Raw genomic sequence first — 16072 nt, forward strand, 5'->3', positions numbered from 1 at the left:
GAAGTGGGGAGAACCTGCCCTCAGTGAAAGTCACGGGAGTGGAGAAGAGTAGATACGTGTCAGGGGCAGCGAGTGGAAGGTGTAAGTGATAAAATAGGTTGCTGATGCATGAGGAGCAGAGGTGATGGAGTCCTCATAAGAATGCCACTTGACTTCCTCTTAAGTGGATGACTGGGTGGCAATGTTACTGGTTAAATCAGGGAAACAAAGATTTTTCATCTTTATTTATTGGTTTGGTCGAGAAGGAGGTGTACATTTGGAAGGAGCTGGTGTTAAATCCCAGTGATAGACATTGTTTTTTAAGTTATATATAAGTTACAGGTATAGGACATAGTGATTCATAATTTTTAAAGGTTATACTCCATTAATGCATGGGTGCTAAGTCTTCAGTTGTGTCCGACCCTGTTCGACCCTATGGACTGTAGCCAGCTGGGTTCCTCTGTCCATGGAATTCTCCAAAGAAGAATACTGGAATGGGTTGCCATTTCCTCCTCCGGGAGATCTTCCCAACCCAGGAATCAGAACCTGTGTCTTTCATGTCTCCTGCATTGGCAGGCGGGTTCTTTACCACTGGCACCACCTGGGAAGATATACTGTATTTATAGTTATTATAAAATATTGGCTGTATTCTCCATGCTGTACAATACATCCTTGTAGCTTATGCTTCACCTAATAGTTCGCACCTCTGACTCCCCCACCTATATCTTACCCTGGCCCCGTCCCCCTCCCCACTGGTAACTACTAGTTTGTTCTCTATACCTGTGAAGTTGCTTATTTTTTTTTTGTTAAATTCGCTAGTTTGTCCTGTGGATCCCTCAAGACTCTTGCTTGAGCTTCAAAGGCGAGTTTTGCATGAGAGCCGAGTTCTCTCTCTCATAGCCCTCAGGATGGAGGAGGCAGAAAGCAGGAGGAGGCAGGAGGGCACGGGAGGACTGAGAAGATTCTAGAACCTGCACAGGCTGTGGGAGGCACTTGATCTTGTCAAGCTCCAGCCTTGACAAGGATGCTGAGGCTGGGGGATGCGTGCCGGCTTGCCTGGGTACCCATCTGCGTGGCTCTGAAAGGCCCCTGGCACCCACCTCCACTGGTGTCCCAGCGACCAGAGCCGGGGTACCTGCCCACCTCTCATCCTGGTTCTCTGCTCCGCAGGCTTCCACCTCAACCGCAGGCTCCCGGGCCTCATGCCCGAGAGTTGCCTGCTCATCCTCGTGGGGGCGCTGGTAGGCGCGGTCATCTTCGGAACGGACCACAAGTCCCCGCCGGTGATGGACTCGAGCATCTATTTCTTGTACCTCCTCCCGCCCATCGTCCTGGAAAGCGGCTACTTCATGCCCACGCGGCCCTTCTTCGAGAACCTCGGCTCCATCCTGTGGTGGGCGGGCCTGGGCGCCCTGCTCAACGCCTTCGGCATCGGCCTCTCGCTCTACCTGATCTGCCAGGTCCCGGCCTTTGGGCTGGGCGACATCAACCTGCTTCAGAACCTGCTGTTCGGGAGCCTCATCTCGGCCGTGGACCCGGTGGCCGTCCTGGCCGTGTTCGAGGAGGCGTGTGTGAACGAGCAGCTATACATGATGATCTTTGGGGAGGCCCTGCTCAATGACGGCATCAGCGTGGTGAGACGCACACACGGTCCCCAGGGAGCGGGGCAGGGGTCGGGGGTGGGAAGCGGGCAGCACAGAGACTGGCCCCGGCGGCCTGGCCACATCCGCCACTGGGATCTGCAGGGTGCCCACACTGGCTTGCTACACTGCTAGCCTTCATTAGCTTCTAAGTTTTGTGTTTTTTGGCCAAGAAGGATGTGGGATATTAGCGCCTCCATCAGGGATTGAACCTGCAACCCCCTACACTAGAAGGCAAAATCCTAACCACTGGACTGCCGGGGAAATCCCCACTATCTTCTTTAAAGAGAGAAACAGAGGAGAGGATGCGTAAGTCTAGTGCATTTGGTTTTTCACTTTGCAGAAACCCTTGCTGAAGGCTCTTCTGTGTTTTCACACTGGGTCGAGCAACACTATTGTTGTTAGTTTCTAAGTCGTGTCCATCTCTTTTACAACCCCATGGACTATAGTTGGCAGGCTCCTCTGTCCATGGGATTCTCCAGGCAGGAATACTGGAGTGGGTTGTCATTCCCTTCTCCAGGGGACCTTCCCAATCCAGTGGTTGAACCTATGTGTCTTGTGTCTCCTGCCTTGGCAGGCGGATTCTTTACCACTGACACCTGGGAAGCCTGGGAGAAGTAATACTTCGGATTTAATGTTCTCTCAGCATCGGACCTCAGCTTTCAGATTTCTTTCTTAAGTCCTGATTTAGATGATGAAGTTAGATAAAAGATAGGGGTCGGGAGAGAGATGATGGCGGGTTTGCATGAATGCATTGGCTTGTTTATCAGTCTCAGTTGTGTGACTCCCATAGAGAATGTGAGGGGGCACCTTTGCTTAGGAGTCCTCTGGGAGAGAAGCTGAGAAGGGTTTACAGGCCAGATCAGCACAGAGCATCAACCCCAGAGGTGTCTTTGGCTAGAGGTGCTGGAACATTCTAGACTGGCTGTTGCACTTCACCAGGGGTTAGTCTCCATGATTTTATATAAACTTTGATGCACCTTTCTTATTTTTACATTGATATCACATCACATAACAAATACTAGAATGCACTTTCAGTGTAAGAGACTCCAATAGTACAAAATTATACCGAGTAAACAAAAGCCTCCATCTGGCCCTCTCCTCACCCTCCTGGATCCAGTTTCCATATCCCTTCCGGTCTTTATGTTGAACACAGGCATATGCATAGGTAAGCATTGTTATTGTTCAGTCGCTAAGTTGTATTGGAGAACTCCAGGCATCCTTGTCCTTCTCTACCTCCTCGAATTTGCGCAGATTCATTCCTTGAGTCGGTGATGCCATCCAACCATCTCATCCTCTGCCATCTACTTCTCCTCCTGCCCTCAGTCTTTCCCAGCATCAGGGTCTTTTCCAGTGAGTCACTTCTTCACATCAGGTGGCCAAAGTATTGGAGCTTAAGCTTCAGCATCAGTCCTTCCAGTGAATATTCAGGGTTGATTTCCTTTAGGATTGACTGGTTGGATCTCCTTGCATCATTCTACATAAACTGGGTGGGATTATATCAGATGTATGCTTAGATGTAACAAATCTTAGACTTCTTTCTAGATCTTTCCCACTGTTGCAGAGTGTTTCATAGATGACATTTGCAATGATTTATTGAACCATTTCTCCATGGATGGATATTCACGTGGTTGCCAGTTTTTCACTTTCAAAAACAATACTGCAATAAGTACTCTTGTTTCTACATGCATCTCTCTTTTGTACTTGTGTGCCTTTATATAGGATAGTTTCTTGAAAGTAAAGTTTCTGGGTTAAAAAGTAGTTGTACCTGGGGGCTCCCCTGGTGGGCCAGTGGTTAGGACTTCATGTTCCAGTACAGGGGGTACAGGTGCGACCTCTGGTTGGGGAGCTAAGATCTTGCATATGTCACAGCAAAACAAAACAAAACATGAAACAGAAGCAATATTGTAACAAATTTGATAGACTTTTAAAATGGTCCATGCTGAAAAAATCTAAAAAAATTAAAAGTGTTTAAAAATAGGTGCACTTAAAAAGTTGAGAGACGCTGTTCTAATCACCTCTTCTTCATTCAGCTGGTAAAGGAGGGATTCCCACCCCAGGGTTCAGGAGTGACTCCAGCAGTTAACAAAAGAGACTAATGATAGTGTATTAGTCACTTATACTCACAGTTCAGGGGAGGAGACGTAACACACCCCACAGGGTCACGTGGGAGCTGCACTCGGAAACAGTGAGCTCTCAGTGTCTGCAGAAGACACTGTTAGAAGGATGGGGTACCTCCTGGGTCCTCGGGAAAGATGTGCTTGACTTTTTTTTTAAACAAACATTTATTTGGTACCTATTTTGTTCTAGGCATTGTGCTAGCTACTTGGGTGGCAATAATGAGATGAGACGAGGTTCTTTGCTCTTTTTTTAGAATTTTTTTTATATTGGATCCTAATTGATTAACAATGTTGTATTAGTTTCAGGTGTACAGCCAAGTGATTCAGTTATACATGTATCAATTCTTTATCAAATTCTTTTGAGTAATTCCACAAGCTAGCAGGGAACTGGGCCCCAGTTCGAATGGATATGCAACTACTGGTCCCTGAATAAGGAGCTTATTGGCTGGAGGATGTTACCCTGGTGTCAGGTTGCAGGGGGAGCTTGCAGTAGGGTCACTCAGGACCCCGCCCCTTTTTACCAAATACCATATTAAACCTTAATTTCAGTTTTTATGTACACAGCTGCCAAGATTTCTTGGCAATCTTTATGGACTTATATTTCCATAGAACATGTGTTATTAATAAGTGCGTATTTCCTTGTGTTGCTGTCAACAAAGGGCCTTATTTTCTTAATGTTTTCCCATCTAATGAGAAAAAAAGGATGACAAGTGTTTGTTGTAATTTGCATGATGATTAAGCATCTTTTCAACAATTGTAGATCATTAGTGTTTCTTATCCTGCCAACTGGATGTTCATGTCCTATCAGGGTTGTCAGACTTAAATAAATATATAGGACACCAGTTAAACTTGGATTTCATATAAAAAATGAATCATATTTAATAAGTGTGTCCCAATTATTGTATGCAAGCATTGATTTTTGTCTCTTTTCTTTGAGACCATTTGCTGATCTTTTTTTTTTATTTTTTAAAGAAAACTTTAAAAAGGAACTTTTTAAACTTTCTAAATTTTAAACTTTTGGATGCTACATAAAAAGCAAATATTTTCTCCCATTTTGTTCCTTAATTATTTTAAATCTTGGTATCCTGTAAAAGTTTTAAATTTGTATGTAGTCAAACCTACTATCATATTATTTTCATATTTTGCTTTCTGACATTGTACATAACCAAAAATCATACAAACTTTAAAAAAATTTTCTCCCTTTTGCAATTAATTATGTAAGTCACCTAGCATACAGTTTTTTAGTATTGTTAGTCATAATTTTATTTTCTCTTTTTAGAATTTTCATGTATCAGTTTTATTGAAGCTAATTTACCATGTTGTGTTAACTTCCGCTGTACAGCAAAGAGACTCAGGTATATACATACATACCTTCCTTTTAAAATTCTTTTCCATTGTGGTTTATCCCAGGATATTGATTATAGTTCCCTGTGCTCTAACGGTAGGACCTTGTTCATCCTGGCACAAGATTCTATTGTGAGAATTTGATCAAACTAGGTCAAAATAGATAGTACTGGGGGCAGGGGAAAGTAATCCAAGATATGGGGTGGATTCACCAAGTGGAAGACCCACACCTGAAATTAGAAATCACTTCATTTATTCATAATGAGAATCTCTAAGTGTTGAGCATGACTCTAGGCTCATCAGACGGGCACAAGCTTTCCTGCTGGGTGAGCATCTCAGAAAGCCAAGTTGTCAGCAAGTCGCCACAGGACCCTGGGCTCCAGCCTGCCAGCCCATTCAGAGACCTCATTTCTCAGCATGTGGCCCTCAAGCTCTGTGCCTCAGAATCCCCCAAGTGGGTCTGATGGGCACTCAGACATCCAAACCCCACCCCAGACCCACTGACCCCCACTCTCTGGGAATGGAGCCTGGGAATCTGTATTCTTAACCAGCATCTCAGACAATGGCTATTGTTTGAGAACTCCTGGTTCATGGCCTTTAAGTGTCAAGAAACTGACCCATCTGGATATAAAATATTGCTACATCTGGGAAAGGACTGGGCTGGACTCATCTTGGAGATCCCCTTTCCCCCACCCTTTCTTTCTTTAGATGCTTTCTTGCTTGGGGTTTTGTTACAGTAGAATAAGTGATGCCAGCTGGAAACCAGTTCCCCCTCCTAGGGCAGCTTCTCTGAGCTATGGTGCCTCCAGACGTCATCTCACTGTACTCATATCCAAGTCCCTTGGGGTCCCTTGCTGACTGTAATGCCATGTAAGGCCTCTTGGCAACCCATCATGAGGCCATTATTCTACTTCCTCTTCATAAATGTTTAGTGTCATGGTCTGTGCGCCAGGTGGAGAAGAATTTGCAGACATGAGACAGAATGAGAGGTGAATATCTTTTAGAGTGAGAGATGCTGTTAGAATAGTGGGCCATTGCAAGGGAGAGCCGACAGCTTTCACTGGATAGTAGCCAATTATTGTAGCCTCAAGACAGAGGAAACTCCTGCAGGAAGGCTGGCATTAGGTGATTGGTTAGGACGCTATAGGGTGGGCATTTTTACCTAATATGGGATCCGAGAGCTGTATGGTTCAGGTCAGGGGAATTCAAGGCAACTGTTGCTATGGGGCTCTGCTGCTGAGTCACGTCAGTCGTGTCCGACTCTGTGCGACCCCATAGATGGCGGCCCACCAGGCTCCCGTCCCTGGGATTCTCCAGGCAAGCATACTGGAGTGGGTTGCCATTTCCTTCTCCAGTGCAGGAAAGAGAAAAGTGAAAGTGAAGTGGGGCTTGGTCACTTCCAAAGGTGACCTCGGTACAGGGCTCCACATCTGTGGCCTTGGTGATCTTGGTATAGGGCTCCACAGTTAGAGAAATTTAGAAATGACAGTACCACCTCACTTACTTTTCATAGAACAATCTCTTTCTTGATGCAGCCTATAAACTTTCTTGCCGAGACGTAGTCTTTATTGTTGTTCAGTTACTAAGTCGTGTCTGACTCTTTGTGACCTCCACGGACCCTTTCCTTCACTATCTCCCAGAGTTTGCTACAACTCATGTCTATTGAGTTGGTGATGCCATCCAACCATTCCCATCCTCAGTCTCCCTCTTCTCTTGCTGTTAGTCTTTCCCAGCATCAAGGTCTTTTCCAATGAGTCAGCTCTTTGCATCAGGCAGCCATGAAAACATGGGGCTCTGCTATCTCCCTGGCTGCCTCTGAACTTGAGACTCACTTCGTCCTGAATTGTCTCTAGATGTTACATCTAGACCCGTCACGGCTTGGGGGTTCTTTGCTGACGAAATTTGTTTGACTTTCCCAAAGTTTAATTGCTTCCACTTGGACTTTTTTTTTTTAAATGATCATTTCAAAATAAAATTGCAATTTTCGGCTGACCAGAGTATCTGTGGAGGGCCCTGCTGTGACCTCCACCCGGCGAAGCTGCTGTGGCGTTGGCTCTGGGTTGAGATGGGGGCTTGCTCACACGTCACTCCAGGTCACTCTGTGGTCACCCACAGCACAGTGATATTAAGTGTGTGCTGGGGCCCTTCTGCATCCCTGCGTGAAATTGGAGAAGCTCCGGGCTGGATTTAGAAAGCAGTTTGACAGCAACTGGTATTTAATGCAGGGCAGTTGTATTTTGAGTGCAGGGCTTGGACTCACCCTTTCATTGAGGAGGGCAGCCATCACACGCGGGCTCTTCCAGCAGAAAGTCTGAATCAGCAGAGAGAGACCTGTGATTTGCGGGTGACTTGAGACAACTTTGCAGATCCTCATCCACGGAAGAGCTGCCTGGCGCTGAAGGGAAGATGTTGCAGAACCATGGAAAAGAGTGATGGCCCTGACCCTCCAAGCCTCTTGTCCACTTAACTTCTCCTTCTTGCTGCATATTTTAGGTTATGATTCTAATCATAAGAATTTTCTTAGTGGTAGGCAGAGGAAGCAGAGACAAAACCCAAATACCTTTTAAATAATAACTAGTATCCTCAGCAGATGCGTCCCAGGTGGCTCAGTGGTAAAGAACCCTCCTGCCAGTGCAGGAGATGTGGGTTCGATCCCTGGGTCAGGGAGATCCCCTGGAGAAAGAACTGGCCTCTTCGGTATTCTTGCCTGGGAAATCCCATGGATGGAGGATCCTGGTGGGTTATAGTCCATGGGGTCACAAGAGTCAAACACGACTTAGCAACTAAACCACCACCCATCCTCAGTTGAATCTCATGGCCAATTTCATAGCAGAAAAAGAGAAGCAGCTGCTATGTCCAGGCTCTGTATGGGGGTCACTTGTGCATTTACTATTCGATCCAATTCCTAGATTTTTACTGTCAGGCCTGAATGAATAACCATATTTCACAGATGAAGAAACTATAGCAAAAGGAGTAAAGTTGCAGAAGGGCATCCGGCCTGGCCATGATGGACCAGACATGGGTGCACAAGGAGGTCTCTTCCCATTCTCTTTTCTTTTTTCTCATTTTATTTGTATTTGGCTGTGTTGGCTCTTCATTGATGCTTAGGCTCTTCTCTAGTTGCAGTGAGCAGGGGCTACTCTCCATTGCTGTGCATGGGTTCCTCATTGCAGTGGCTTCTCTTGTTGCCGAGCATGGGATCTGGAGCACAAAAGTTGTGACGCAGGGGCTTAGTTGTTCGTCGGCATGTGGGATCTTTCTGACCCGGGGATTTGACCCTGTGTCTCCTGCATTGGCAGGTGGATTCTTTACACTGAGCCACCAGGGAAGTCCCCCTTTCTCTTCTCTCTTATTCTTACCCTTTGAATGTTCAACTCATGGAGCTGGAAAGACAGGAGAGAACCCATATGTTACTGACGAGGAGACTGGGCTCATGTCCAGTGGGCAGGAAATACAGCGGTCTTTCTCCAAAATAGAGTTGGCTTGTTTGGCCAAGTCCAGCATGTGGATCCAGGAAAGATTCTGGTCATCTCTGTGCCTGAGTTCTGTAAAATTAGGGTGATGGTATTACTTAGCTCTTAAGACCACTAGAAAATTCCTGTTAAGCTTTTAGAACAGTGAGTGCTCAGCATGCAGGGAGAACCCCATGCACGCTGGCTATTGTTTTATATCACACCAGCTCAGGTCAAAGCCTTTGACTGTGTGAATCACAATAAACTGTGGAAAATTCTGAAAGAGACGGGCATACGAGACCACCTGACCTGCCTCTTGAGAAATCTGTATGCAGGTCAGGAAGCAACAGCTAGAACTGGACATGGAACAACAGACTGGTTCCAAATAGGCAAAGGAGAACGTCAAGGTTGTTTATTGTCACCCGGCTTATTTAACGTTTATGTAGAGTACATCATGAGAAATGCTGGGCTGGATGAAGCACAAGCTGGAATCAAGATTGCAGGGAGAAACATCAATAACCTCAGATATGCAGATGACACCACCCTTATGGCAGAAAGTGAAGAGGAACTAAAGAGCCTCTTGATGAAAGTGAAAGAGGAGAGTGAAAAATTTGGCTTAAAACTCGACATTGAGAAAACTAAGATCATGGCATCTGGTCCCATCACTTCATGGCAAATACATGGGGAAACAGTGGAAACAGTGTCAGACTTTATTTTTTGGGTCTCCAAGGTCACTGTGGATGGTGATTGCAGCCATGAAATTAATAGACACTTGCTGCTTGGAAGGAAAGTTATGACCAACCTAGACAGCAGATTCAAAAGCAGATATTACTTTGTCCACACAGGTCCATCTAGTCAAGGCTGTGGTTTTTCCAGTAGTCATGGTTTTGGAGAAGACTCTTGAGAGTCCCTTGGACTGCAAGGAGATCCAACCAGTCCATCCTAAAGGAAATCAGTCCTGAATATTCATTGGAAGGACTGATGTTGAAGCTGAAACTGCAATACTTTGGCCACCTGATGTGAAGAGCTGACTCATTGGAAAAGATTCTGATGCTGGGAAAGATTGAAGGCGGGAAGATAAGGGGACGACACAGGATGAGATGATTGGATGGCATCACCGACTCAATGGACATGAGTTTGAGTAAGCTCCAGGAGTTGGTGATGGACAAGGAGGCCTGGCATTCTGCAGTCCGTGGGGTCACAAGGAGTCGGAAATGACTGAGCGACTGAACTGAACTGAACTGAGCTCATGGAGGTCTGTGCTGGTTAGCTCCCTCCTCGTAGGCATTTGGTTTTAAATATGGCACTGCTTCAGGTACTGTAGGCACTTTGTTCTTATATTTGTATCCCTCCCTGGTTTTCCTGCATCAATTTGTGGAATAAGCAACAAGGTAAGGCCACCAAGGTTCCTATCGCCTCCCATCTCACCCCATACCCTCCTCCTCCACCTCACTGAGGGGTCTCAACATCCCCCCTTCCACCTCATCTGAGGGGTCCCTACATTCCCCCTCCTCCACCTCACTGAGAGGACCCCAAGTCTGCTTGGCCAAGGCTGAGATTTGAACCTCGGCAGCCTGGCTCCAGAGCATCTCTGCTTCTAACTGCCACGCCATGCTGCCTCTTCACGCCTTGCTCCCTGTCCCTCTACTTTCTTCTCCTCTAGTTTTTCTCCGTCCTCTGATAATGTCTTCATTGGGCATCTTGCTGCCTCTATGGTCCATTCTTTGGGAGCACAGTGGATGAGAGAGTGGTAGAAGAGCCACTGAGAGTTTCTGAGCAGGAACCTTCGGCCAGCCACATTGGCGGGTATTTGACATACTTTTGCTTCTTGCATGCTGAGTCACTCAGTTGTGCCTGACTCTTTGCGATCCCACGGATCACCAAGCTCCTCTATCCATGGGAACAAGAATACTTGAGTGGATTATCATTTCCTCCTCCAGAGGATCATCCTGACCCAGGTGGTATGGATGACGTCTTAAATTCAAAGCAAGCTAGGATGGCAGGGGAACAGCTTGCCAGAGGAAACTGTATCTAATTTGGAAGAGATTTTCAAAAACATTCATTTGGGGGTGAATTTTTCTCCATAGGAGAAGGCAATGGCACCCCACTCTAGTATTCTTGCCTGGAAAATCCGATGGACGGAGGAGCCTGGTGGGCTGCAGTCCATAGGGTAGCTAAGAGTCGGAGACGACTGAGCAACTTCACTTTCACTTTTCACTTTCCTGCATTGGAGAAGGAAATGGCAACCCACTCCAGTGTTCTTGCCTGGAGAATCCCAGGGACAGGGGAGCCTGGTGGGCTGCCATCTATGGGGTTGCACAGAGTCAGACACAACTGAAGAGACTTAGCAGCAGCAGCAGCAGCAGTTTCCTCCATAATTCTCTCTGGTTTATATTAATATTTTCCTGCAGCAAAGAAATCCTAGCTCCAGGAAGATCGCATTCAAGAGGCAGTACATTGTGCCCGTGAGCATGGACAGGGAGGCCACATGCCCTAGTTCAAGGCCCGGCTTGTTTACCTGCAAACTGTGTGCCTTCAGTTGAGTGACTTAACCCCTCTGACCCCCAGTTTCCTTTCTGCAGACTGGAGCCAGGATGTCTGAGGGTTCAAGTGAGTTGATACACGTAAGCATTCAAAACAACACCTGGCACAGAGTGAAGCACAGACCTTCGCTGTTTGTAATATTATGATTTACAAGAAGAAACATATATATTTGCTCTTTGTCCCCATTCAGGGCATTGCTATTGTTGTTCAGCTGCTCGGTTGTGTCCAACTTTTTGCAACCCAACCCCATGGACTGCAGCACGCCAGGCTTCCCTGTCCTTCACTATCTCCTGGAATTTGCTCAAACTCATGTCCACTGAGTCAGTGATGCCATCCAACCAGCTCATGCTCATTCAGGGCATTGAGCTCATTAAAACACTTGGAATTTCCTAAGTGAAGAGAGCTGAATTTATTATGCTAATGAAGTGACTTTTGGAAAGCCCCTACGTAGGGGAAGAGGGCTGGTTGCCAGTGGAATCAACCTTATAATTAAGGAGTTGGACTTCTCAGTCTCCCTCCTTAAGCCTCCCCCCTCCCACCTACAGGAAAGGGAGCTGAGCTGGAGTAAAGTCAGTCACCCATGACGGGTGATTTAATCAACCCAGCCTATGTAACGAAGCCTCCGGAAAAAGCCTAGAGGATTGGCTTTGGAGAGCTTTCAGGTTGGTGGAGATTTGGGGAGGGTGGTGGTCCTGGGGAGGGCATAGGAGCCCCACAACCCTGCCCCCATCCTTTGTCCTAAGAATCTCTTCCATCTGGCTGCTCCTTCTGTAGTAAATCAGTCGTCAAGTTAGTAAGATGTTTCTCTGAGTTCTGTGAGCCATTCTAGCAAATTAACCAACCCCAGGAGGGTCTTCCCTGCTGGCTCAGAGCTTAAAGCGTCTGCCTACAATGCGGGAGACCTGGGTTCGATCCCTGGGTCGGGAAGTTCCCCTGGAGAAGGAAATGGCAACCCACTCCAGTATTCTTGCTTGGAGAATCCCATGGACAGAGGAGCCTGGTGGGCTACAGTCCACGGGGTCGCAAACAGTCAGGCACGACTGAGCGACCTTACTTACTTACTTAAGGAGGGTCTATAGCTGGTGAGTCAGAAACCCAGGTGACAACCTGGACTTACTTGTGCTGGACATCTGAAGCAGAGGAGGGGCTGTCCTGCGAGGCTGAACCCTTAACCTGTGGGATCCGACTCCCATCTGGTCCTGTAGGTGGACTGATGCCAGATGGTGAAATCAGTCCTCTGGGCATTTGCTCCAGGTTGGCGTGGAGGTGATGAGAGATGTCAGGCTGGTTGGTTCCTTGATGGGATCAGGGTTGAGGAGCAGTTGTGGGTGAGTGATCACTACTGGGCCTTCCCTGGTGACTCAGAGGGTAAAGAATCTGCATGCAGTGAGGGAGACTCAAGTTCCATCCCTGGCTTGGGAAGACCCCCTAGAGAAGGGAATGGCACTCTCCACCCACTCCATATTCCTGCCTAGAGAATCCCATGGACAGAGGAGCCTGGTGGGCAAATGTCCACCAGTAATCCATGGGGTAGCAAAGAGTTGGACACGACTGAGTGACTAACACTTTGACAAGATCACTCTTAGTTCTGAACTGCTAAGTCTGAGATACCATCAAATCAGCCCACTGAAAAGAAATTTTCCCTAGTTTTAGAAATAGGAGTCTAGAGCCTGGAAGAGAGATTGGAGGGAAATGTGTATTTGAAAGTGATTGGCAGGTAGATGGTAACAGCAGCTATGAAGTATGGTCTGTCCTTTACCCTACCATGTTTTAAGCTGAGAAGGAGGGTCAGGCTTTTTAAATTGAAAAGAAGCTCCTTAAAGAAACTTCTTTGCTGTGTCCTAAATCAATAAAATCCTGCCACTCTTTGTTAAATTTTCTGACCTTTTTTTAGAAGTAAGGTAAAAGTTTCTTCCCTTTTGTCATTTTTTAAAGCTTTTTTTCTAATTTAAATTGAAGTGTAGTTTATCTACACTTATCTGAAAGTTAGTTTCAGATATATAGCAAGGTGAGTCAGTAATATACTGAAAATATGTGTGTATACACAGTATATTACACAGTATTTATATTATATTACATTAGTATATTATATTAGTATTTATAGTACACAGTGTAGTACACAGTATATTACTGACTCATCTTGCTATATGTATGTGTATATATATATATATACACACACACACACACACACACACACATATTTGTTGTTTTTTAGTCGCTAAGTCATGTCTGACTCTTTGTAACCCCATAGACTGTGGCCCACCAGGCTTCCCCGTCCATGGAATTGCCCAGCGTGAATACTCCACTGGATTGCCATTTCCTTCTCCTGGGGATCTTCCTGACCCAGGGATTGAACTGCATCTCCAGTCTATCATTTGTATATCATTCCTCGGTAAAGTTGGTAAAAAAACAAATACCAGCACATTTGAAATTGACTCTCCACTTCTGCTAAACCCTGGGTGGTGGGCAGGTGTCTTTGATCATTATTTTCTGTGTTGAAAGACCTTTGCAAACTTTTATAGTGGTGTCCATAAAGGGTTACCAGTACTGTGATCTTGGGAGGTTGGTGAGCTTGTTAAAGGTAACAGAAAAGGACCACTTAATGAAACTTCTCTAAACTGTTTTTTAACAGCATGACTTCTGACACCAAATGTGTGCATGTTTTTCCCAATTCCAACCAGTTCTCCAAATCTTCAGATACCAACTTAGTGTCCTGCAATTTGTTTCAGTTCTGACACTAAGTATTCAGAATTAGCACAAACCCCACAGGTTAAGGGCTCTGTCCCATAAGACTCCTTGACCTCAGGCACCGACCACAAGACAACATACTTCTGACTGACTGGCTATAAAATTGGGCGTCCCCACAACTCGCTCTTTAGGTTTGACAATTTGCCGGAACAGCTTATAGAACTCAGGAAAGCAGCTTAGTTTTTATTTCCAGTTTATTTCAATCTTAAAGGACTTCAACCCTGAATAGTCATTGGAAGGATTGAAGCTGAAGTTCCAATACTTTGGCTACCTGATGTAAAGAGCTGACTTGTTGGAAAAGATCCTGATGCTGGGAAAGACTGAGGGAGGAAGAGAAGGGATGACAGAGGATGAGATGGCTGGATGGCATCATCTACTCAGTGGACATGAGTTTAAGCAAACTCCAGGAGATAGTGAAGGACGGGAAAGCCTGGTGTGCAGTCCATGGGGTCTCAAAGAATCAGACATGACTGAGCGACTGAACAGCAACAGCCAGATTTTTGGAAAGGGTGCAACTCAGGAACAACCAAATGAAAGGGATGTGTAGGGTGAGGTCCCGAGGAGTGTGTGCAGAGCTTCCATGTCTTCTCCAGGTGCACCACCCTCCCAGCACCAACCTGTAAGCTTTCTGAACACTGTTCTTTGGGGTTTTTCCGGAAGTTGCATTACTTAGGCATGACTGATGACGTTGTTGGCCACTGAGTATTGAAATCAAGCTCCAGCCTTTCTCCTCTTCCTGGAGGGTCAGGGAGTAGGGATGAAAGATACAACCTTACCATCACATGGTTGTTTCCTCCAGCAACCAGTCCCCCTCCTTGCGGCAGGGTAAGAGGGAACCCCAGCAAGAGTCACTTCATTAGTGTAAATTCAGGAGGGATTGAAAAGCACTCATTACAAATGACTCAGGGAATTACTAGATCTTTAGGAACTTTGTGCCAGGTACTGGGGACAAAGGAAAACATATACATATTTTTTTATTTTTAATATTTTATTTTTTTAATTTATTTATTTGGCTGCACTGGGGTTTAGTTGCAGCACACAGGATCCTTTTTTTCCTCCGGCATCTTTTGGTTGTGGCGTGTGGGATCTTTAGTTGTGACTTGCAAATTCTTAGTTGTAGCATGTGGGATCTACTTCTCTGATCAGGGGTGGAACCAGGGCCCCCTGCTCTGGGAGCATGGAGTCTTAGCCACCAGACCACCAGGGAAGTTTTCCAAAATATATATTTCTTATTTTGTCCCGATTTTGCACCTGCCCACTGAGCAAAGAAGGTAAATATGATTTTGTTTCCCCTTAGTGCCAGGGATGTGTTTGAGTGTTAGCATTGGCTGAGTTTCCCCTTCCAATATATTAAAAATATACACACATGATTGTGATTTGAAAGGAACCCAAAGAAAATCTTTCATAACTGTAATGACATTCACAGCCATATAATTTGAAAGATAAGAATTGTTTTCCATGTAGTCATATGGATTATGTCTGTAAGTGTAGTCTTCTTAATTATACGTATGACTTTAGCTTCTGAAAATGCCATAGCCTCTTCCTGGCAGCGCGCACGGGTGTCTGGGGCCAGGACTAGTCCTGTTGACCTTCCCAGGTCCTAGGAACAGATCAGGCTGCTCCTTATAATCTGTAGAGCAATGCAAAAGAGTTTTCTTTTGTGGCCTAAACATGCAAATCTTTGAGTCTCAATCATACTCCATGGGTTTCCTTGGGTTTAAGAGTCAAATAAACTCCCAGAGTCTCAATTAGACTCATTCAGATTTGCTTTTTGAGTCTCATGCTAGCTTCCAGCTTCTCGTCTTGGCTTCACTCCTTGGGACATGAGCACAGCTCCAAAGTGCAACACCCAGGCCTTCTGAGACCTGCACGTGGGTTGCCCCAAGGTCAGGCAAAAGGTTAAATCGAACTAAAGAAAGTCACTGAGTTGGGATACAACCACTAAGTTTCTTTTGGATTCCTTTTGAAACCATAAGTCACAATTTTCTTGCAAAAACTCAGGCAAGGTTTTTCTTAGAGCATGGTTTTGCTTTGCTTAAATAATATCCGTGCCTGTGTAGTCAGTCGTGTCTGACTCTTTGCGACTCCGTGGACTATAACCCGCCAGGCTCCTCTGCCTATGGGATGTCGTAGGCAAGAATTCTGGAGTGGGTTGCCATTTCCTCCTCCAGGGGATATTCCCAACTCAGGGATAGAACCTTTGTGTCTCCTGCATTGGCAGATGGGTTCCTTACCATTAGCGCCT

General features: G+C 45.8%; 1 protein-coding gene across 1 annotated transcript in view; it reads left to right on the forward strand.

Annotated features, from left to right (window-relative positions):
• The window catches only part of SLC9A4 (solute carrier family 9 member A4), a 56378-nt gene that overhangs the window by 8637 nt on the left and 31669 nt on the right, over window positions 1-16072 (forward strand). Inside the window, exon 2 of the mRNA XM_002691184.7 lies at window positions 1150-1613. Within this exon, the coding sequence (XP_002691230.2) occupies window positions 1150-1613 (464 nt within the window). The remainder of the gene's footprint in view (window positions 1-1149; window positions 1614-16072) is intronic.

This window comes from Bos taurus, chromosome 11 (assembly GCF_002263795.3).
Source record: "Bos taurus isolate L1 Dominette 01449 registration number 42190680 breed Hereford chromosome 11, ARS-UCD2.0, whole genome shotgun sequence".
In the NCBI taxonomy this organism is placed as follows: Eukaryota; Metazoa; Chordata; class Mammalia; order Artiodactyla; family Bovidae; genus Bos; species Bos taurus.